The 22,691-nt window shown below is 36.1% G+C and overlaps 4 protein-coding genes across 4 annotated transcripts; 2 read left to right on the top strand and 2 right to left on the bottom strand.

Annotated features, from left to right (window-relative positions):
* Window positions 1-1,299, top strand: LOC18605720 (MYB-like transcription factor ETC3). The gene is made up of 3 exons (XM_007038899.2): window positions 1-337; window positions 480-567; window positions 1,048-1,299. Exons 1-3 carry the CDS (start codon window positions 283-285, stop codon window positions 1,205-1,207), a joined length of 303 nt encoding a protein of 100 aa, XP_007038961.1. The 5' UTR covers window positions 1-282; the 3' UTR covers window positions 1,208-1,299.
* Window positions 2,935-6,911, bottom strand: LOC18605719 (RNA polymerase sigma factor sigE, chloroplastic/mitochondrial). The gene is made up of 6 exons (XM_007038897.2): window positions 6,797-6,911; window positions 5,403-6,165; window positions 5,134-5,280; window positions 4,415-4,651; window positions 3,665-3,928; window positions 2,935-3,376 (listed from the first exon to the last, which is right to left on the bottom strand). Exons 2-6 carry the CDS (start codon window positions 6,105-6,107, stop codon window positions 3,179-3,181), a joined length of 1,551 nt encoding a protein of 516 aa, XP_007038959.1. The 5' UTR covers window positions 6,108-6,165; window positions 6,797-6,911; the 3' UTR covers window positions 2,935-3,178.
* On the top strand, window positions 9,601-11,998 carry LOC18605716 (probable WRKY transcription factor 30). The gene is made up of 3 exons (XM_018116941.1): window positions 9,601-10,423; window positions 10,536-10,664; window positions 11,100-11,998. The coding sequence occupies exons 1-3, from the start codon at window positions 10,098-10,100 to the stop codon at window positions 11,728-11,730; spliced, it is 1,086 nt and encodes a 361-aa protein (XP_017972430.1). The 5' UTR covers window positions 9,601-10,097; the 3' UTR covers window positions 11,731-11,998.
* Window positions 14,243-17,413, bottom strand: LOC18605715 (transcription factor SPEECHLESS). The gene is made up of 3 exons (XM_007038893.2): window positions 16,524-17,413; window positions 15,618-16,145; window positions 14,243-14,628 (listed from the first exon to the last, which is right to left on the bottom strand). Exons 1-3 carry the CDS (start codon window positions 16,923-16,925, stop codon window positions 14,563-14,565), a joined length of 996 nt encoding a protein of 331 aa, XP_007038955.1. The 5' UTR covers window positions 16,926-17,413; the 3' UTR covers window positions 14,243-14,562.

Below are 22,691 nucleotides of genomic sequence, written 5' to 3'. Positions count from 1 at the left end.
CCTTCAATTTTGATGGAATAGAGAATAGTTTTAACAGCTTGGCCATTACCTCTCTCCCTCCCTGATTGCTGTCAATCCTCATCAACTACAAGTCCGCAATCGACAAGCCAACGAGTCAACAAACAACAAGCATACTTTCAAGGTTGGCTGGACAGGAATATCTGCGGCATTTATACCAAACACATCTTATTCTTTTTTGTCATTGAAAGACACAAAGCCACAATATTTCACACCTTCCTTCCCTGGGAAATTAGCCTGATTTGTTTCATTCCTGTAAAGATTATGGACCGACAACGCCGCCGGAAGCAACCCAAAATCACCACTCGTGAATACGAAGGTCAAGTTCTAAGTTTTCTCTTCATTTTCTCATCCACCACTTTTAGTCTTCCCATTTTTTCTTTCATCTGTAATGGGATTTTCTTTCTCCTTGGTAGTGTAATACAAGTTTCTAAATTTGTCCTTTTTGTTTTCTTGGGCAGAGGTTAGTAGTATTGAGTGGGAATTTATTAAAGTGACTGAACAGGAAGAAGATCTAATCTACAGGATGCACAGGCTTGTTGGAGAAAGGTGAGCTGACTTGAAAAACTTGCTTTAAAATGCAACATTTTCAGTCAAATGTTAGTGCCTAGATTTGAATATTTGTTAGGTAAGGCATTTGGTAGTTATTTTAAGTCATGGGCTTGATCAAGAAATAGCAGTAATGTTGCTACCCTGCTGCTGCAGGCCACTTTTTTCTCAAAGAACATGCCATTTATGGTGAAATATAAGAGTTTAATTACTATTTATTTAAGGCCCCATTTGATTAAAACACCCATCGGAGAGAAAATAAGTATGCTTTCTTGGCTATTTGATTAAACAATAACCAAATGTCTTTCCACTACTATTTGTACTTCAAATCAATTGTGTAATAGCTTTATTTTTTTTTTTGGCCTTTTTCAATCTTCCTCTTTTATTGCTGAAAATGAAATTTTAGTTTTGGATAATTTATTACTATGCCTTCATTGGTTGATATTGGATAGAGTTCACAATAGTGATGATGACTATCAGGTGGGATTTGATAGCTGGCAGGATTCCAGGGCGGAAAGCAGAGGAAATAGAGAGGTTTTGGATAATGCAAAATAATGAAGGATTTGCCCAGAGAAGAAGAGAGCACAAAGAAAGCATCTCTAAAAATATTTGGCCTTTGGCCTTTAATGGCTTTAAATAGCTTCTTTAAGTATTTCTTTCATTCTTCATTTTTTTTTGTCTTCCACATCTTGTGCTGCAGATTTGAGGATACTTGTCTCTCTCTTTCTCTTCCTTGCTCTTGTTCCTTTCTTGTTACCCTAAATTCTTATAGATATTTGATTTTAATTAATATATATTTTTTTAAAAAAAATTATGATATAATATTATAAAAAAATAAAAACAATCATTATAAATGAAATATTATTTTACGCAAAATAATTAAAAAAGTAAAATTTACTTCACGCAGAATAATTAAAATAAACGAATCATTATCACATATAAAATAACTAATACAAATAAATTCGTATAGAATAATCACTTTACATGAATGACAGTAAAAGTAACCTGAAATAAGTGATAGGTTCATGAGTTATTTTTATCTTGAGATATTTTGAAAAATTTGATTTGGTAGCTCATATATAGAGGTAGTTAAGAGGTTTTCTTCTTAATCATTTCCTAAAGTACAAGTATTTCAGTTTCTTACCTTATTCTCGTATACCTACTTATATATACTTTCTTTTTTTGTATCTATTCATGTACAGTTTCTTTTATTGTACCTATTCATATACAATTTATTCTTTTATACTTTTTCATATATACCTCTTATCTGTTATCTTCTACTCGATAACAAATCTTATTACACCTAATTACTTCAATAATCACATAATGAATTTCTAACCGTTACTTAACATTAACTTTCAGTAACAGTTACCTCACATTAAAACTTTTCTTAATAAAATCATTCATGACATGCATTAAAGCCTTTTAGCTTGTAACCGTTATTTTTGGCACAATATATAAAGCTTTAACAATTCATTAAAGGGCTATTCTTTCGAGCTAACATATGATCTTTTAGAGTTTCTCTCTAATTCTCTTCTATTCCCTAATTCTCTTCTTATTATCTTCACTTACTACGACACTCCGTACTTCAAGAACTGCTATAATTTTTCTTTCCACCACCTTCAATGCATTCTTTTATTTGTGTGTAATGCTTCCTTTCCCTATTACAAGAACCCCATTTACAGTTCTAATAGCACAAGGCAGACGTGCAGGCAAATTGTTCAATGAAAATTCTCAAGTTTCGTCATGCATGTTGGTTTCAAAATAAAATGAAACTGAAACTCCTGCTTTTTCCCTAGTAAATTACGCTTCAATGCTTATATCTTACTTTGTTAATCTGATTGACCTTTTTCAGTTAATACCAGTAGGCACTAGTTGCCTTTATAACGAATGGATCTTCCAATCATGGCGTCTGAGTTTGACTTTGGTACAAAAGAAATATTACTGTCCAAATTTTCAGCTACCATATAAAAGCAGGGGAAAAAGCCGTAAAGGCTAAGGCAATTTCAGAACCTGGACCTCCCAAGTTTAGCAAGTGCTACTTCTTTTTGGAGTCATTTATTTCTGCTGCCCCTTTTAGGGAACATAACAGACAGTAATAGTCATGACAAGTAACCTAGCAGGAATACGTTGAAAAGTTCTGGCATAAATTTCAAATTCCAGAATAAAGGGTGCAGAAACTGGTACACAGCCATGCTTCTCTTCCCCATGCTTTCCCTTTCAATTTATCCCTTTCCGTGTCCATATAATTTTAAGCTCTTCAACCATGCATGCGGGACAGAGGGGCCGAGGTTTTGGAATTACATCGCAGATTAGCTGGCATGGATTGGTGGATGTAATGGAGATGATGAAAGACTGAATCCAATCTAAGTAACGTATAATCAAACTTTTATCAGGGAGGGGGAAATATTACATGTCATGTATAATTGGTGATTCTATGCTCATGTAATCTTTTGAGTGTTTGAATTTATATTACATGGTATGGGAATTCTATGCTCATGTAGTTAAATGACTATGATACAGATTATTAGTATACAGAAACAACTTGGTCATGAGCCAATATAAGGATAGAGGGGGACTGATGTAGATGAAGCCGAGGAATTTCATACATTTAGACAACGTATCGACGAAGATAATCCACTCGGGCTGGATGCTTGAGCTTCATTAGCGCCTTTACTTCATGCTTCCGAACCATTTCTCTTGAAATATTCAAGTTCCCAGCAATTTCTCCTAATGTTCTATCACCTTTACCATCTAGTCCATATCTCTGTCTGATCACCAGGCTCTCCTTAGGCTTCAGAGAATCAAGCTGAAAGACAGGACTTTTAAGTTAGGGACTATGAGCCTGTTTTTACAGAGGAAAGCAAAAATGGCAAAACGGGTACAGCTTGTCCAATGTAAGCATTGCTACTAATTGACGAGAATTTGAAATTCGAAAAACAACCTTATATATCTAAAAAAGAAAAGTAAGCATAATAGGAGTATCATCCAAGAAAGATCTAAAAAGTTAAAGCTTTCTTCTGGTGACACTAAAATGAGGAAATGGTAAGCAGTGAATGTAGTGTAGAATGCAAGTTAAGAGAGGGTGGTTATTTACCACATCATCAAGTGCAAGCCGGAGAAGAGCAGGTTGCCTCCGGTGATCACCTCCAACACCATCGATGTCAGTGATTCCGTTGATGAACTCTTCTTGTGTGACTGAATGCCTTGAATGAAGAGAGGCAACAGGTTTTGAGGCCCTCATTACTTCTTGGTACCTCTCAGGAGAGATCCCAACTTTTTTAATTATTTCTTCCTCTGTTGGTTCTCTATGAAGTTCAAACAATAATTCAAGTTTGGCTCTTTGGATTTCTACTCTAACCTGCATCAAGTAGAACAAGTTAAAAGGTATAGCATAGCTCTATTAAAAGCAGCCATGGCTTCTGTTGCTCAGCCTATCAGACAAAAATCTTAAGCCAGGACTTAGCAGCATAGAAACAGCAGTCAGATCGTCACTGGCATAAATGACAAACAGAATCTGTCCACCCTATTTCACTAATGATTTTTTGTGCATCAAAACATTCCGAGAATGATAATATCATCTGCTTGCAGTTAACTTGTTGTATGAGAACTGCCTAGTTACAAACTGTCAAATTAATACCCATCACAATATAAGTTTCAAGGATGAATTTCACCACTGATAGACATAACCACCACGGAAAAGGCTAATTCTCTTCCCTTAAAGGCTTTCAAGTGTCAATATTGCCGCTTGTCTAGAATAAATTGCAAGGGTTCATGTGAATCATCATGCTATTTTAAAGATAAGAAACAGGAAAATACAGCATGGTTAAGTAAAAAGAGAGCATACCGACTCAAGTCCAAATGAGACACGTGTGAAGCTTGATAGTGTCATGGAGCGTATAATTGCGTGCCTAATCCAGAAAAGACTGTATGTGGAGAGCCGGAATCTCCTTCTTGGTTCAAAACGATCAATGGCTGTAATAAGTCCTTTGACTCCTGCCTGACAAAGGTCTTGAAATCTTGGGCCATTTGCAAAATCTTGAAAATATTTGTTTATCGAAAACAGAACAAGCCGGAGATTATGCTGCATCAAATAAAGCAATACCTCTAAGTGGTTATTATTGAGTATAGACAGCCAATGCCAGTAACACTTAAAATTGCTTTAGCCACAAACTATGCAACCACTTTCAAAATGAGGACATTAGAACACAGCTCTTCATTGAAAAAGTTAATTTGTTTGTGCCAGAGTGATGTGGCGGTTTGGCACAGAACAACACAAAAGAAACCCTCACAAGTAAACTTCTGAAACCACAAAGTTGATCTCTTCCGCAAGAATTGGATTTAAAAAAATATCATTTGAAACGGGCTTCATATGAAAATGAGAAGACATGTGTACTTGAAATTCATTAAAAGAATTAGGAGAACTCATTGAACTCTGTTGCATAATTATCAAAACTTGGTCGAATTACTCTAATAACAGAAATTTTGACCAGCTGAAAACCACCCTAGAATTGGGATTCTTTTTTTAATTTAAAACACCAGTATGTATGTTGGAACAGGAATTACCTTAATCAGCTTGTTTCTAGCAGCTTGACCGACTTCTAAATGTTTTCTTACTTGAGCTGCGCTCATATTTGTGGCCTCAGCTAATTCATCTTCAGTTGGATCTCTACCCAAATCCTTTTGCAAGTTCTCTTTTGCCTGAAGCAGTGCCTGCAGTTTTAGCAAAATATTTTAGTTGCAGACACACCAAAGTTTTCAAAATAAGAGACATTTGAAAGGTGAAGGTCTGCTGTCTCCTTTAATTTCTTCTTTTATATTGGAAAGGTGTATACCTTCATGGGCTGCATTAACTTAAACAACCAAGTATGTTCAATAGATGGCAGAACGGGAGGTATCTTCATCTTTCTCCAGTCCAGGCTAACCAAATCAGTTGAAGCTGAATAGTCCCTCACAAGCCTATCAATCTTCTCACTTTCATTCTCACTACTCTTTTTCCTCCGAACAGAAACAACAGGTTTTTCTTCTCTGTTCTTTTTCAGTGCAATTCTATTATCAAGACTCAATCTTTTAATCCTATTAGTCTGGTTCCTAACCACGATCTGGTCGTTAGAGTTAACTCCTTTCTCATCACTTTCTTTAGACCTCTTTCTCCTTTGCCGTCGTCCTTTTATCTTACCTTCTACCTCTTCTACATCAGATGATCTAGTTGCAGGGCTAAGCTTATAAATGTTTTCAAGTTTGGCAGCAGCTTCATTGTAATCCACTTCCAAGGTACATGGAGAACCGTCATCGGTAAAGACATGATTTACAATTTTAGGATCCTTCTTAGCTTTTCCTCGTCTCTTTGGGTGCTCCTTAGCTGTTTCTATAGGTAAAAGAATATGCTCTTGAGGTGTAACTAAAGCAGTATTATCGGATTTATCTGCTTTAAATGCAACAGTCAAAGGCCTTCTCGATGTACATCTTTGAGTAGAAAACTTTGTGCTTAACCCTAGCGGAGTTCGGGCAGCTGAGCTAGAAACACTGACAACTCCCATACCAAATTGTCTGAGCAAGCTTTAAGCAATAGACAAAACCTTTCTGGCTGTACAAAAACTACAAATAAAAATATGCATCAGCAACAATGGTGCGTGTAAAACACAAAAAAACAAGCAGAAATTAACAAAAGTATGATCTTAAGGTTAATTAATTAAATTTTTTCTTGCTAAATCAAGCAAAAGCCAGAACCGCAGTTTCTTAGCACAAGCACAGATTCATGGTTTCAACATAATTAAACTAGTGTGGCAAAAAAAAAAAAAACATAATTAAACTGCTTTTCTGACTCAAAAGGATAAATATTTGTGAACTGCAGCTATATCAAGCCCTGATCACACAAAAGTTTCAACACCACACTTTCATTAAACTGGCAGTAACATTCCATAAATCTTTTTTTTTTGCTAGTTACAAATCTATTTATCTTAAATGATCATCAAAATTTCATAAGTATTACAGCAAATCAATGCATTAATTCCCCAAAAGGGTCAGTCCTACTTTACCCTACTTTGACATGAGCTGCTCCAAATCGACGTTAGTCCATTGAAAAAACATCATGAACAGAAAAGACATTAACTATACCAAAATCTAGTACTATGTCTTAGCAAGACATCTCTATTACATTACCGACAGGAGCTCACAGCATCCATAAGCAATTGACAACGTAAACAGCTCCATGCAAAGAGAAACATACCTTTACGAGCAGAGCAAAGCGAGTTGCCGAGTTTACACCGGATCGTAGGATTGTGAAATTCGCGCTTTTTCTGGTTGCCAAAAGCTGCAGAGAATCCAAAACGGAGAAAGGTTTTTGAGTTTTAAATATAAGAATCAGAAATACGTAAATTACGGTGTCCACAAATAATATCAGTCGGAATAATCAACGGCTGAGGAAGGCGGTTTTCAAATCCAACGGTATGTGAAAGTGACAAGTAAGATTATAGGAGAGACAAATGGTAAGGATGAGATGACGTGGCCTCTACCGAAGCAGAAACTGGAAATGTCGTGGAGAGTAAAGAGAGGAAGAATAGATTTTTTACGGGATTTAATGGATGACGTTTGATACACGTGGTTGGTTTTCATTGGAAGAAAGATTTCACTTTCAGTTTGCGGGACCCGATACTTGTGGTGGCATGCGTCTGTCCAGGGGTATCGTTACGTTGCCTAATTCTAGCCATTTGAAAGCTGGACAAGATGATAATTATCAAAGTTTCGGAGAAAATTGAGCAACAATTACGTTATTGGTCCATGCCCTGAATTGAAATTTAACCCTTATTAATAATTTGAGTTTAAATAAGTTTAAAAGAAAAAAAAAACCACCAAAGGGATCTGGGCCGAGTTGTGCCCGAGCTGTGGCTATATCAGAATATGGGTTGGGCTAATAGTATTTGAAATTGGGCATTGATCCAGACTTGTCACACATTCTAGGAAGGAACCTTAAGCAGGAAACATCCAGAAAAAGCCCAATTTCTCCATTACGATGAAACCCGTTTACGCGTTGGAGACTTTATCAAAAAGAAAAGTACAATAATAATAAAATATTCTAAACAACCCAATTTAGCACTCACCTTTTGCAAGTTCAAGCCGATAATGAAGGTTTTATTGGATTTTTTTTTATATATTATTCTCTTCTCGCATTTAATTGTGGATAACAGTTAAAGTTTCATTATCCCCTGGGCTTAAAAAATGAGAGAGAAATGGATTGGTAGTGAATTGATCATGATTAGATTTGATTTAATAGACTGAAGATGGTAACTAGATATCAAGTGTTCCAATTGAGCCGTGGACCGGGCGCGCAAAAAAAAAAAAGCAAGTCAGCGGATCGTGGTCTCACGTTGTTGCTACGCGTCGAAGGCCGGGAGGCGGGACAGGGCCAGGGGGTCCACGAGTTGGTTCGTATGAACTATGAACCGCCGTCTAGAATACTCAAAAGACTCTTTTATTGCGGCTCACAAACTCTAAAAATTCCACTGTCCTGTTCTCCCGACGACTTAGGTTTCTCTCTCTTTAAAAGAAAAAGAAAAAGAAAAATAAAAAACAGGACCTATAACTCCATTTTTGAGGCAACAAAAATGAAAAAACGGCAACTCCCTCTGATTTGTCGCTAACTGTGATGAACATATTTTTCCACATAAAATAATGTCGTCCCGCTCTTTCGGCTAATCATTGAATTTGAATCGGTCCAACTGTTGAATTTTCCATTAAACCAAAGACAAACATTTTACTACTTACTACTAGATTTTACCCATATGTTTGATTTTTGAATTGAAATAATTTGGATGATGCAAAAAGATCTCATTGTAATTCAGGAACGGAGACGGAAGATGAAAGTAAAAAATGTGGTTCCCAACCCACAAGATTTTACCGTTCCCGTAAGAAAATGTCGAAATCCTTTGTCATTTAGACCATTCAAATCATTAAAAAAAAAAAAAACTAATATACGAGGATCCATCGAGGAAATTATCCATGTTGTCAATTCAAGTAACTAGTAGTAGTTCTGTTTTTTAATTTGATAAAAGACTCAATGTCTCACTTTCCACGTTGAGACGTCCACCTTTTTCTTTTTTAACAAAAAAGCTGGGAATGCATTCACATTTCAGGAAGAGAAGCAGAAATCATTCTGCCGCAAGAACAACAGAACCTATTGGTAAAACACAAAAAGAACCTGCAAAAACAAAACCCCTCCAGTCTCCAGACCCCAAAACACAAAATTTACATCACCCAGAACCCAGCAGGAGATAAGAAGACCTCCACCTTCCCCATCCATCCAGAGGGACAAAAGCAAACCCCTTTACAATTGATAGTCACACCTCTGCTCAATGGATGAAAAAACGAGAGCATGAGGTCCCCCATCCAGCAAAATATCTACAAGCCAGACCAACCCACAACAAAACCCCACCATCAACCACACAGCAGATTCAAAACCAAGATAATCAAAGGACCAGAATAACAACGTTGAGACATCTACCTTAGTTAACGCTTTCAACAATAATAACGTCACTTTTTCATCATTAAGATATTTTTCATTCCTCTCTCCTCTTTTGTCCTAGTTTAAAAAAAAAAACCAAAAAAAAGAAAAAAATGGAAAAGAAATAACGCGGAAGTGGCAGAGGTTTGAAGATTCTTGGTCTTCTTCTCTGACTTGTTTATTGGTTTATTGATTTTATTTAATTCTCCTTTTAGTTGCTAAGAATCTTCTGATCACTAGTCAGTGGAAATGTGGCATTCGCCAATCAGTAAAAACCCTAATAAAGGAGTAAAAAAGGGAAATTGATTCTGTGTTCCTTGAACTGTTGGAGAATGTAATGTGAAGGAGAAAGGGTCAGCAGTTGGACTTTCCTTCGTCTTTGAACCAATTTTCTATGACCGAAGACCGGTCTTAATGAGGAAAATCCACTTAACCTTTGTCTCAGTCAAACTTCTCCCTTTCCTCTCCTGATTGATTCCCTCTTTTCCCCCATTTTGTCCTTCATTCAAAACAGGGAAATGTCCCTTAAAATCCCAAACCCACATTCTCCCTCCGTCCTCAGGTTTTTCCCTTTCTTTATTTATCTCGCAGGTTTTAGCCACACAAAAAAAAAACACACACAAAAACTCATCAGACCCTTTAATATTAGGTTCCTGATATATTTGGCTTCTTTTAAGGAAACCCATTTGCAAACTTTGCCTCATATCGGAAAAAAAAAAAAAACAGAAAAAGGTAGCTTTTATCTTGGTCTTTTCAGTTTTCTCAGCTGAATTGCCAATTCTTGTTCACGTACTTCCATGTTTTCAGCTTCTAATTCATCAAGCTTCCATTCTCAACTAAAACTCGTTTTCTGCTGCTTTTTGGTTTGTATTCATTCGTACTTTTGGGAAGAAACGCTGTCTCCCGTTGCCTAGTTAGTGTCTATAATGAACTGATACCTTTATACTACAACACGTAGATATCATATTGGTAGTGCGCTTAGAGAAAGAACTTTGATTTCTCCTTTATTTGTCTGTTTCACAATATATAAATGGAGAACATGGGAGAATGGGAGCAACGGAGTCTCATAAATGAGCTAACACAAGGAAGAGAGCTAGCAAGGCAACTCCAAGTCCATCTCAATGTGCCTTCTTCTCACGAATCTCGTGAATCCTTAGTCCAAAAGATCCAAGCTTCATATGAAAAGGCACTTTCAATGCTCAACTACAATACCTCTTTGGCAGCAGATCAGCCGCAGCCCTCAGGACTAGCAATCAGAATGTCGGAGTCACCACCTTCTCGTAGTGGAAGTCCCCGGAGTGAGGACTCTGACCGTGACTTCAAGGAACAGGAGCTCAAAGATGCCTCCAAGAAAAGGTGTAGATCGATAAAACGCAATCATGTTATAACCATTAACCAAGCCTTTGTCCCAAGTCATCGTTTCATGCAATAACATTAAATATGTCGTTTTGAACTTTTTATGTTGCAGAAAAACTCTGCCAAGATGGACGCAACTAGTCCGAGTTACGCCTGGTACAGCCCTGGAGGGACCTCTTGATGATGGATTCAGTTGGAGGAAATATGGACAAAAAGATATTCTCGGAGCAAAATATCCAAGGTTTGTGGAATTTTCCTTTTGCAATCCATACGGGCAAAAGCATAATGCAAGTCTTTATTAAAGCAATATACTCCACGACCATGAGAGCAATTAGCCGTTGACATTTGGTCCACTTTTCAACTGTAAAGCATGCAGAACCTTTTTGACAGAGTCCTAAGGTTGTAAAGTCTGACCTTGTCTCTTGTCAACATGTCATTAGCTAAAGCGTTCTTGCTTGGAATTTATAATGTTTGACCGCATATGCATGAAACTGAGATTTACCTAACTGCATATATGCATGGTATGTATAGCACTTTGACGAGATTAATTAGTTTAAATTTACCTATTCTTTTCTTCTTCTAGGTAATGATGAATGAGCAATAATTAATTAGTATCTGCCTGACTACTATTATATATGAAACATCGTAACTTAACCATCCTTTTTCTTGCTTACAGAGGCTATTACAGGTGCACCCACCGAAATGTTCAAGGTTGTTTGGCTACAAAGCAAGTACAAAGATCAGATGATGACCCGACAATCTTTGAGATCACTTACCGCGGAAGGCACACCTGTACTGTAGCCTCGCATGTAATGCCTCCCTCTGGCCCATCAGAAAGTCAAGAACAAGGAACTTGCATGGAGCCACAGCAACCAGAACAAAACCAGAACCAATCACAAGATCTACTGTTGAACTTCCAGAGAGGCCTTAAAGTTATAACCGAAGACTTAGATATTCGTGAGCAAACATACCCTTCATTCCCTTATCCATCATCAACAACCTCCAATATAAAGCTTGAAAACAATGTCTTTTCACCATCTGTGATCGACAACAATGTGGTGGGAAATCTGTCACCTTCTTTTATATCGCCTGCAACATCCGGGACTAACTATTTCTCTATGTCTCCAAGTCCAAGCGGGATGAACAACACCGTGCAGGGAAACATTAGTTTTCCGAGTACCTCTGAGCCTCAGCTTAGCACTGAGATTATCCAAGCTGCTACCTCAGCAACAAACTCTCCATTCCCATTTGGTAATCCCGAATTCGACCCAAACTTCACATTTGACAACCATGGGTTCTTTTCTTAAACCTGAGAAACCTTTCTTTCGCTGCACTCGGCAATTCTAGTCGGCCAATAAAGCAAGACACTCTCATTTTTCCCTCAGAATAAGTAGTTTTTCTTTATTTTTTTTCTTTTTGTATAACTCAACTCTGTAACAAGGAAGAGTTGAATTTTATGGTCCTGTCAGATAAAGGTATCTGATGTATTATAGCAAATGTAGACTGTACTTTTCTTTTTCTTTCCCTTTCATTTGTAGTGTAACTTTTTCCAATAAAATGAAATCAATCTAAATATTTCTAATTTTGTTACGAAATAAATCTTAAGAAAAGAAGTAAAAGAGAAATATAAGAAAAAATATTTAGATAGAATAAAAAGATCTTATTCAAGTGTATTTGTAAATGAAGTGAAAACTTTTATTCATAAGTTAATAACCCTATATATAATTTACAAGATGAAAATAATGTTAAGGGATTAGATGGGTGAATTAAATTATAATCTTCATTCAATTTAATTTACATCCAAATTTTGATATACATAATATAAATAAATATTTACAAACATATTCATAATAAATTTCAAATAATTTTTTTTAGAGGATTTGCGACAATTTTAAAATTCCCACCGCATTCTTTTGGTTCGACAAACCGAAAAGAATATTTACTGGGCCTACGTGAGAGAAAGATGGACTAAAAACGCCCTGCCCTTGTTTCGTCTGTCATCTTATCGCAACTTATGACACAGATTAAAGGAAATGGATGTAGGCCCAGAAAATTTCACGTGGCAGCCCAAATAGCCCAAAGTTGGATTCTCAACCCAACACTGTGAGGTTAAATTCACCCAAGAAAGGAATCCAACGCAAGGCAGGCTATGAGGTTTTCTGATTAAGCCCTTGAATTCCCTTGCCTCTCAGAGAAATTTCCACAAACCGAAGCCCGTGATCATAGTGCAATGAGCCACCGTTTTCATGTACAATTTTTGGGATGAGTAGTCCATTCCAATTTGAAACAGAAGTATCACTCCTCTTCTGAATTTGAGCTGCTGAGAAAACGATTTCATTAGGTGGTCCAAACCTGAGTTAGAAAGCAGGACAAAAAATATATACACAACAACTTGGAAGTGTTTTCAGTGGTCCATGAGCCTCTTTAAGGCAGTCATGCAAATTTTGGGCATGCTAGTCTGCTACTGAGCAATCTCGTTTAAGCTTGCATGGGACCATTGTCACACTTTATTTATTTATTTATTTATACAAATTTTGTTTTCAATTTTCATTCCTTTGTAAAGGGAAATTTGAAATATGAACTTTTTGGAAATTTCAAGTATGAATTTAGATAACCACCTACTAAGATTATAGAATGACTTGGAATCTATTCCCGAAAGAAATAGTATAAGAAATAAACTTTTACAAGAGCGTAGTAATTTATTGAGCAAAATTATAACACAAGATTATTATATGGTTGAGCTAATCCTAGTTACTCGCATGAGGATCTTCTTCGAAATGTACAATTAGATAGCTTAGTTTTGAAGAATCATGATACCCAATTTATCATTGAGCTTAGATTTTGAAGAATCATGGAATTAATTTGATCTTTTACACTAGTTGTTGAGCTTGTCCTTCTCCAACTTGGAGCATTACAATTCAAAGGAAAAGTACCCTTTTTTAAAATTTAAAAACGACTCAATCAATGATAATCTATAACCTAATATAAAAAAAAAAACTTCGATGGACTCTCAGTATCACGTGAATACATCAGCAAAAAAATGTTACAGGTCAAAATAAGTGGCCAAGTTTCCACGTGGAGCCATCAAAGAAGAGCTGTTATAGGATTTAACCTTGAGCGAGCTGTATTTCCGATGGCTTGTATGAGTGGTGGGCCACAATTAATAAGACCTGTCAGAGCAAATTCTAGTATATATAATACTAGGCTTGGTACTATCGAAAGAAAAAAAAAAACCTAATAAGAACAAAATATATGGTGGTTGACTAGCAAGTTAATTAGGTACCCATACCTGTTTCCCTTGTTTCCAACATGCAACATATTTAATTCCAAGGCATAAATTCACCTAACCAGGTGTTGCCGAAATACTCCATCCTGAACTAGCTATTTGGACGTCCACTCGATGTTGACGTACAACAAGACATCAATCTTGTCCCTCAGTTTGGTATCTAATTAATCAAAACTTATTCAATTTTAGTTATCCCATTGTCAGTTTCTTCTAACAAGTTTAAGCACCTATTAACAATTTGGATTGCAAACACCAGAGAAGAGAAATTACAACGCTTCAAGTCAAATGCAAATTGAAACTTGCATGTCTCTGAAATTGTACTTCTGGAAAGAAATGGTTTCAACTAGCTTGTAGGATCAAAGGTAAAGGTTTGAAGCTTGAATCTCGAGTCTTGACCTACTTATTTCTTCAAGTCTTCAAATGGCAGGTGTTGTCTAGTTCATCAAATCTCTATATTATGCTACATGAATGTTATTGTTGTTTATTTCATTTTTGGTAATGGAAATTAAGTAGCATGCAGCAATAGCCTAGAGTTTCCAAAAAGATAATAACAATTAACTTAATAACAAATGGATATGTTATGTCCGTACATGCAAATATGCAAAATAATTAAACCTTGAGACTGCAAAATTACAAGGATGTTACACTAGCTGATGCAAGCCATGATCACTAATCTACAATTACATTAATTTGTTAATATATAGGAAATGAAGGTAAAATGCCAATGCCCTTCCATACTCTTCTGTTTTTTTCTTTTTGTTGTAGCAGCTTTTTGAAACAGAATAGAGAGGAAGAGTCTTGTTAGGGGTAGAAGCTTGAGCCTGGAAAGGATGAAAACTATGATGAGTAAAACTTAGCAGAATGTTTGCTGGATTTGGTGAGCGAGTTCTTCTGCACTCAGTTGGCATTCAATTCCAATCTGTTATAGAATAAAACAAAAGAATGCAGACGATTTAATCATTAGCTAATTGAATACATTTCAAGACAAACATAAACCTAACACTTCCCTCTGAATAAATTCCAACTCAGTGAAACATCAAAGTAACTGCAAAGACTGATACAGCAAAATCAAAAAATGTGACTACAAAGATAGCCTAGTTTTCAGCGACCCGTCTTTTTTTTCAGGAGCTACGTAGTTAGGAAAGTTTTACAGTCAGTAGCATTGCAGTACGCCAACGTCAGTTTTAGGTTTGGGTGAAAACTACTGCAAATAATTCAACTTTACTTATGAACAAAATTATGCTCTACGGTGGATCCTACTAATCCTAATGTTCTCATTTTCTCAATGACGAAGGAAATCATTCAAAAACAAAGATGGTTTATTAGGCCCCTGGAAGTGCAGTAAAGACAAAAACAACAAAATCCACAGACATAGTAGAGACAAATTAAAACAGACTGAAATATTGAAACAAAATAAAAGTTACAACTTTGAAGAAAAAAAAAATCATTGCACCAAAAGAAATGATTGAAACCTAACAAATTCCAGGGCACCTGCGTTGTCTGTTATTGATATCAATGAGAAATTGGATACCTCCTCGCCCCTTCGCTTCGCTTTGCACTTTTTTGTTTGTTTTCTTTCTTTCTTTTCAGTAGTATCAGATCAGATACTATTACTTAAGAACGTGATTTGTTTAATGGAAAGGTTAAAATGTTAGATTAAGGGGACAACAAATGCAAATATATATCATTAAATTAAAATTTCAAAATATTATCTATTTATGTACACCAAAATTTACATATTTTATCATAAGTATGTTCATTTAATTATTTACTATATATTACCGAGAAATTATATGTTGCTAATAGTTTCATATCTCAATTAAAATATTTTACTATAGTAAAGCTTTTACAGTTTACGGGTACTATATATATGATAAACTATTAGCATAGGGGGGCTAGAGTTTGTACCTTGATGGTGAAGGCATTAAGCATGGTTTCATCAACGGTGTTAATGTTGACATGGAGAATTTCGAGCGAGAGGTCCTCAAGGGCGGAGATTATTTTTTCAGCTTGACCAGGGATCCGAGGGGATACCGTCTTCAAAAGAAGATTTGGGCCCGAAAACTTGACTTCCACATCAGCAATCGGAGACTTGGAGTTTGCAACGAGCTCGTTGACGTTGTCCACGGAGGAAGCTGAAGAAGTAGGAGAAGGTTCGATCGAACTAGTCATGGTCGGAGAGAGGTAGCCTTGCTGCAACCTCGGCTTGTAAGGGCTGCTGGGTTGAGGCGTTCTTGGGCTTATCGGCAAGTTAATTCTTGGACTTAGAGGTGGTTTTCTAGGGCTGAGAGGTGAGGGTCTTGGACTTGAAACTATCCTAGGGCTTAAAACCTCACTGTAAACTTTTCTTTGTTTCTTGGCCTCTAGCGATTGTAGAACTTGTTGCAACTCGTTGATGTAATCCACGACGCCACCAATAATCGATGCTTGATCTCCCTAAGACATAATACAATACCAACTTTAACCAAAAAAAAAGAAAAAGAAAAAGAAAAACTTGACCATGCATGCAATATCTCCAAATACCCCACAATCAACCCTTATTGGACGATAAAATTTTGACTTGAAGCACTGTCTTTGAGTATGGGAGAATTTCAATATCCTAAAACAATAGTATGCTTGTATATGGGAAAAGACCAAAGGATGAAATGAACCGAGATAATAGTTTAAGCTTTAAATACAATTTACTATTAGGATTATTATCCTGTTTATAACGCATAAACACAAACAACAAACTCAAATAGTAGCATTCGGAAAAAGAGAAGAAAAAAAAAGCTTTCAAAACTGTTGTAAAACAAGAAAGACAATGTGCCTTACTCTTTTCACATAGAAGCAAGGCATCAACGATCTCAACACCGATAAATGTTCGTTCATTTGCTTCCTCCTGTTGCGCTCAACCGTGATATGAGACATTCGTTGTTGCCCATCTGGGTTGGTTTCCTCCGAAGAAGCTAGCTTCTGCCTCTTGCTCTTGGGTGGAGTTTCAGGCTCAGTCTCCGACTCCTGTTGAGCGCTGGAAGAAGTAGACTTCTGGGACACCAACCTCGTAGCTTCCTCACCATCTTTTTGGGTAGCAGCGCCCATTTCTTCCAATGGAGTGAAGAGTGGAAATTCAGGGAGACCATCTAATCCCTCAAAAAGAGCAAACAGGTCATCTCCGGCAAGGTTGGTTTCTCCAAACTCAGGCTCTTCGAGAAAGTCACATAAAGTATCATCCATTGGAAAGTGTTCCCAAATAGTATCTTGTGTTTCTTCTTCTGCCACTAGGAGTAGTATCTTCTTTTTTCTCGGAAAACGGTCAGTCTTGTAATGGTGTTCTTAAAAGTTTGTTTTGGCTTTTCGGACAAAAGATCAGTAAATCAATCAAACAGACTGGAGTGGGGAGAAGAGAAGAGAGAGTGAACTGAAAGAAAACCGTGAGAAAAAGACTCAGATGGAGATGCGTAAATTGTCAAGATCAATAAAGAAAAAGTTTGCTAAAAGGAGTAAACATAAGAGCTGCTGTGAAAGGGACTAAACTATCACCATCAAGCACTCTTTTTTTGGACGGGTATCTAAACTGTTACGGGGTTTTTGAATATTTGCAGCCGTTAGATGCTGGGGATCTCACGGCGATTCAGGGCCGGCTGTGCATGCCCAAAGTTTTCGAAGCTAATAGTGGGTGGTAGTGAGAAACCGTACCAAACTCTGGGCTGAGGCAATATTCAAACTCAAAAAATGGAAGACTGGGTGGGAACTAGAGGGCGATAAATAAGCTAGTGTATATGTTGATGCTCATCTGAAAATTAATACGAATTTAATGACGCGATATGATGAATTTTTCTTCAACTTATTTTATTGACTTTTTTATGTTGGGGATATATATATATATAATGAAAGAAAAAAGAAGGTGATATCAATTAAACAAGGAAAATAATTTTGTATTCTTAATATTTAAAGCTTACAACTTATATTGGAACTTTAATGTTCATTTTGGATGCTCAATGCTAAAATATGTTTCGCACTGTTTTGTTCTTCTTTTGATTGAGATGGTTGTCACGCTATTCATGTCTTCCATGCATATAGCTGCATGCATTTATTTCACGCGCTTTGTATTTGCTTATAGTATATTAATTTTTTTTTTGGTTTTCTTTTGGTACAGCTTTATGTTTATATTCTTTTGCTCTTGTACCAAATTTACTACTAGTAAGTATTTGTTTTGCATCGTGATTCTTAAAGTAGGACAAGTTGCATTATTTATAGAAATTTATTAGTTAGCATTATCTTTTTGGATATTTAATTTTTGAGGGAAAAGAATATATATATATAAATATATATATGTTATATGCTTTTGTTAACTAAAAACAGGAGAATCTCTCAAATGCAGCATGCAATATTTTGGATTCATTAATGTATGTGGAGACAGATTAACGTAAAATGACAAAGATACCCAAAGTAATCGTTAGGTTCAAATTGAAGGAGGTTCTTCAATTCCGAATGTGCTGCCTGTCAGGTTGCTGTCTCTCGTTTCTACTTGTTTGTTTTGCAATTTTCATTCAGCCGTCCGCCGATTTTATTACTATTATTATTATTATATAAACCAATTCATTCAAAAAAACAAATAATGTTATTTTATTGTTGACATCTAAAGGACCCACATATTCATTATTAAGACATAAATGCCTTGTTCATATATAATACATCTTCCTTTTTTAAAGACTTAACAAAAGTCAAATCCGAGCAAAGTTAGACAGCTTTTTCCCTGGATTTATACTTAACAACATGGGCATACGTATACAATTATGTTGGGACTTAACTTTGTCCGTAACGAGAAAAGTTTAGCGCAGAAGGAAAGATCATACATATATAAAGATTAAACAAATACGTGGCATATAATATATATATATATATATAACTGATGATATATATTTAAAAGTACTTTTTTTTGTCGTTTCTAAATAGGCTGCATTACGTAATATGCCATAAGCTCATAGCAGATGATGTGATCCATCTCTCCTCCCTCATAGATTAATATATTAAGGAAATCTTTTCAGAAAACAAAAAAAGAATATTAAGGAAACAGTAGTTGGATAATGCATTATATCCTACCAATTTAAACTAGGTGAATATATATTTATAAGAAAACGTTAGTGATAGGTTCGCAAATATGAATACAAGCAACACAGTAAGGGATAGTTTGTCCCTCTCCCCTTAACTCCATCTTGGCCAAGGTGGGGAATTAAAGAAGTGAAGAATTATATATCTCGTGGTTGGGGAAAAGGGCAACCGGAAAGAACTGTAAACCACTGTACTGCAACGAAAAAAGGCAGTGGAGTGGGAATATTCGGTGAAGAAAATCTCAGTACTGAGAAAGAGAAACAGCCTTAATACAATGCGAAGTGAAGTCTCTTCTTTCTTTATACATTGCTCAGTGAAAGCCGTCATTCCCTCTTGGTAGCTACAGGCTGATGCCCTCACCTTTACGTTTGTTTTTTAAGGGAGAAAACACAGTGGCCTCCCAACTCGCTTTTTTCCTTGTTCTACTTTGGAAACGCTAGTTTGAAGCAGGCTTATACAACCCTACGTCAGGCTTATTACATGCCAACTGAAGCCCAGTCATATTAAAGCTGTAAATCAAGTCCTAGATATATTATAATCAATATTAATGTACAAAAGAAATAGGTAGGATTGAATATGGCTACAAAAATTTAAGAAAAGAATGAATGAAGTAAACTCGGATGGCTCATGGCTGGTGGAATTTTTATTTATTACAGCATTGAAAACACGACAAAGTGAACATAAGTGTGAGTAAGCATGGGAGTATGAGAGAGAGAAAGAAAAAGTTAATGACGAAGCGTATACTGTCCAAAAGTGTGCAACTTGTCTGTTTGAATAAGAGCTTCATATTATAAAGAAGGTGGCTTTCAATGAGTAGACACGGCATCTCCGTGCCTACGATGATCGATTGATTTTTCAACCCCATTCTTCTTTTTATTCTTTTATGCTTAATTACTTGTTTATATTTTTGTTGCTGTTTATCAAATGTGGAGGCGAGGGGAGGGGAGGGGTAGGGGTCATGCTGGCAGTGCAGCCAGAGTGAGAAAGGGAGGGAAAAAGAGAGGCTGGAGTTATTGCGAGCTCTGCATGGGAGTGCGTTTCATTTAAGTTCAGAGTAGCTACCTATTTTTTGGTTTTATCACAATTACTACTCCCTTCATATTTATCCAACTTTTGCAATCACCCATCAATTTTCACATTTACCATCCTCAACAACCGGCCCCCACCCCTCTCCCCCTCTCCTTCTCTCACTTGACAAACCAATCAGCATTTTTGCTATGTTTAATTTTATTCACATTTGATTCTTAGTACTTGTAAAAGTTTTTTTTTGTTGAAATCATTGAATCATCATGAAAATATTTCGATTCCCTGACTTTCATGTGTACTATATATGCCAAACTCATGATTTTTAAGACCTTTAATTCTTCCTCAAACAACAAAAAAAAAAAAAAACCTTTGATAACTCTTGCCGTATATCTAGCAAAAACATGCATGTTGTCCTGACATTGATAAACAGTTAACATCATGGAGAGATACCGTGTCTTCAAATTCCATCTTTGGTAAAAAAGAACATGTAGCAAAATAAACAAATTGAAACGTCTGAGATTTACCATATATATTTATTGTAAACAAGGAGTCTACGAGACATTAACTTGTATTACACTGCGTGTGGAGTCAAGGTGTCAAATTCTACACATCTAGGTCATTCGGATTATTCATTCTAGGCTTTGCAAGCATGAAGCATGCACATATAGCAATTGCATGCATAACATCTTTTTGCCCCGTTCATTTTGAGGTTAGACATAGGCAGGGACCTAGCTAGGGCTTACAACACAACCTATTTATTGAAAGCAGGTCATGTCAGATCAGAACCAAGACACTGTTGGAAAGGAAGTAGCGAGCCTAGCTTCGTTGGAGATTGATAACCATCAGCTAGCCAATGGCGTCAAATTTTGAAAAATTCTCATTTTGCAGCCAACGTGAAATCAGCTTCATTGTCCATAACTACGCTTTTTATGCTTACAAAAAATTAAAAGCGAATGGTACAACTCTTTATCGTTTTATCACTCGCTACAAACGTATAACACCGAAGGAGGAATGTGGGACAAAATTTTAAACCAAAAGCCTCTACAAATAAATAAGCTGGGGCCTCCCCAACTTCATTTACTTCCCAATCTGAAACATCATTTACGAGCACCCACGAAATATATGAGCACGACATTACTGCAGTTTCTCTCTCTCTCTCTCTCTCTCCCCCATTTACCACACCTCTCCCTTCCGTTTCCCTTGTCCGTCATATTGCCCGCCGGATGATACTAACCCGGGGGAGGGTTATAGGGAATCGTGCGATTGAGATTGAATGGATGGCGGAATCTGGCCCCACAAGCCTTTGATATCTTATTAGATTTCCTTGTCCCCATCGTTTGATGTAATGTCCCCATCCCTAGCACAATAACCGTTGGAGTCTAGAAACTTGGGTGCAGCTCCCCCTTTCCCCTCCTTCAAATTGAATACCGTGTTTTATTGCATCGTAAAGGAAATCTTCTCGTAATCTATGGGATTTAATGACGGCATTGTTGTATCCTCGTCGATTTCATGAAGAGTGGTGGCCAAATCATGGGCCCTACACACGATGTAACGGACACAAAACAATGAAGAATAGTATAGACTAGTAATTAAACTTTGGGGAAAATTAAATGGTCTCTACTCTCTACTCTCTACTCTCTACTCTACTGAGATTCTTTTTCTATACATAGTGCGGACCATGGAGGTACTTTCTGCGGTAATGGGATCACGATGCCCATTTTCGTTCGGGAAACTTAAAAGTTAAACGAAACAGAGCTGCCAGAATTTCCTGTTTTTGGAGTCCCCAAAAATGCTGCAGGACTTTCAATTTATTGAACCTGTTTGTAGGAGTTAAGACGTAAATCACTTAATGAGCTTTACTAAATTGGTCGAAGCATATATGCGTTTGTTATAATCATTGATAAGTAATGGTCATGCTCTTTTTAGCATTTTGCAGCTAAGCACGTTATAATTAATTGCCCCTCAAAATCATGTAGCTAAGAAAGATAGCCAACAAAAATGATTTTGGGGAATTATTCTATGGGGTTAAGATTAAAAATAGACAAGTATATATCACAAATTTGTAGTTGATATATATATATAGCTAATTAGTCGAGAGAATAACTCCCAATGTCAACATATAAATGTTGTAATTAATTTGTATACAAGAGATCATTTAAGTGGTCGATTATCTTAAATACTTAGATTATTATAAATGATCTAATTTTTTTTACTTATTATTAGTTGCAATACGTTTTTGATACACAAGTTGGATGAAAAGGGGTTTTTTTTTTTTATTTTAAAAGTAAAAGGAGGTTGTGTTATTAGAATTTACTATAACAAGAAGAGTTATACCGTAGTTATCAGAAGATTAAACATCTTTGTAAATTTTTTATTCTATTAATAGTTGGATGAAGGATTAATGAATTTTGCATGTGAATCTAGTTATAGAAACTACATGCAAGCTATCTTTGTTCTAATTAATACGACCATCTGGTAAAAGGAATGATTGAGTATATATATATATATATATATATATGATCATTTATTCCTAAATTTTTAAAAATTAATTAAANTGATCATTTATTCCAAATTTTTAAAAATTATTAAAATGTTCAAACCTTTACATAAAAGTTTTAAGAGTTTGAAATTCAAATTAATTCTCTCAAAAAAGGAAAAAGAAGTTCAAATAAATATTCATTGAGTTAAATAGCCTTTAATACAACATGTGGGCATATATCAATATTAAATTTCCGATTAGAATTGTTCAAAAGAAAGAGAAATAGTTGAGTTTGAAAAAGCCAATTTCAAGGCTAAATGCAATGCAACCGCCAATACCGAGTAGCAGTTTGAGAAATGATACTGTTAGAATTCAACCATCAG

The sequence above is a fragment of the Theobroma cacao genome, chromosome 3 (genome assembly GCF_000208745.1).
Source record: "Theobroma cacao cultivar B97-61/B2 chromosome 3, Criollo_cocoa_genome_V2, whole genome shotgun sequence".
Taxonomy (NCBI): domain Eukaryota; kingdom Viridiplantae; phylum Streptophyta; class Magnoliopsida; order Malvales; family Malvaceae; genus Theobroma; species Theobroma cacao.
This window is presented reverse-complemented; position numbering and strand designations above follow the sequence as displayed.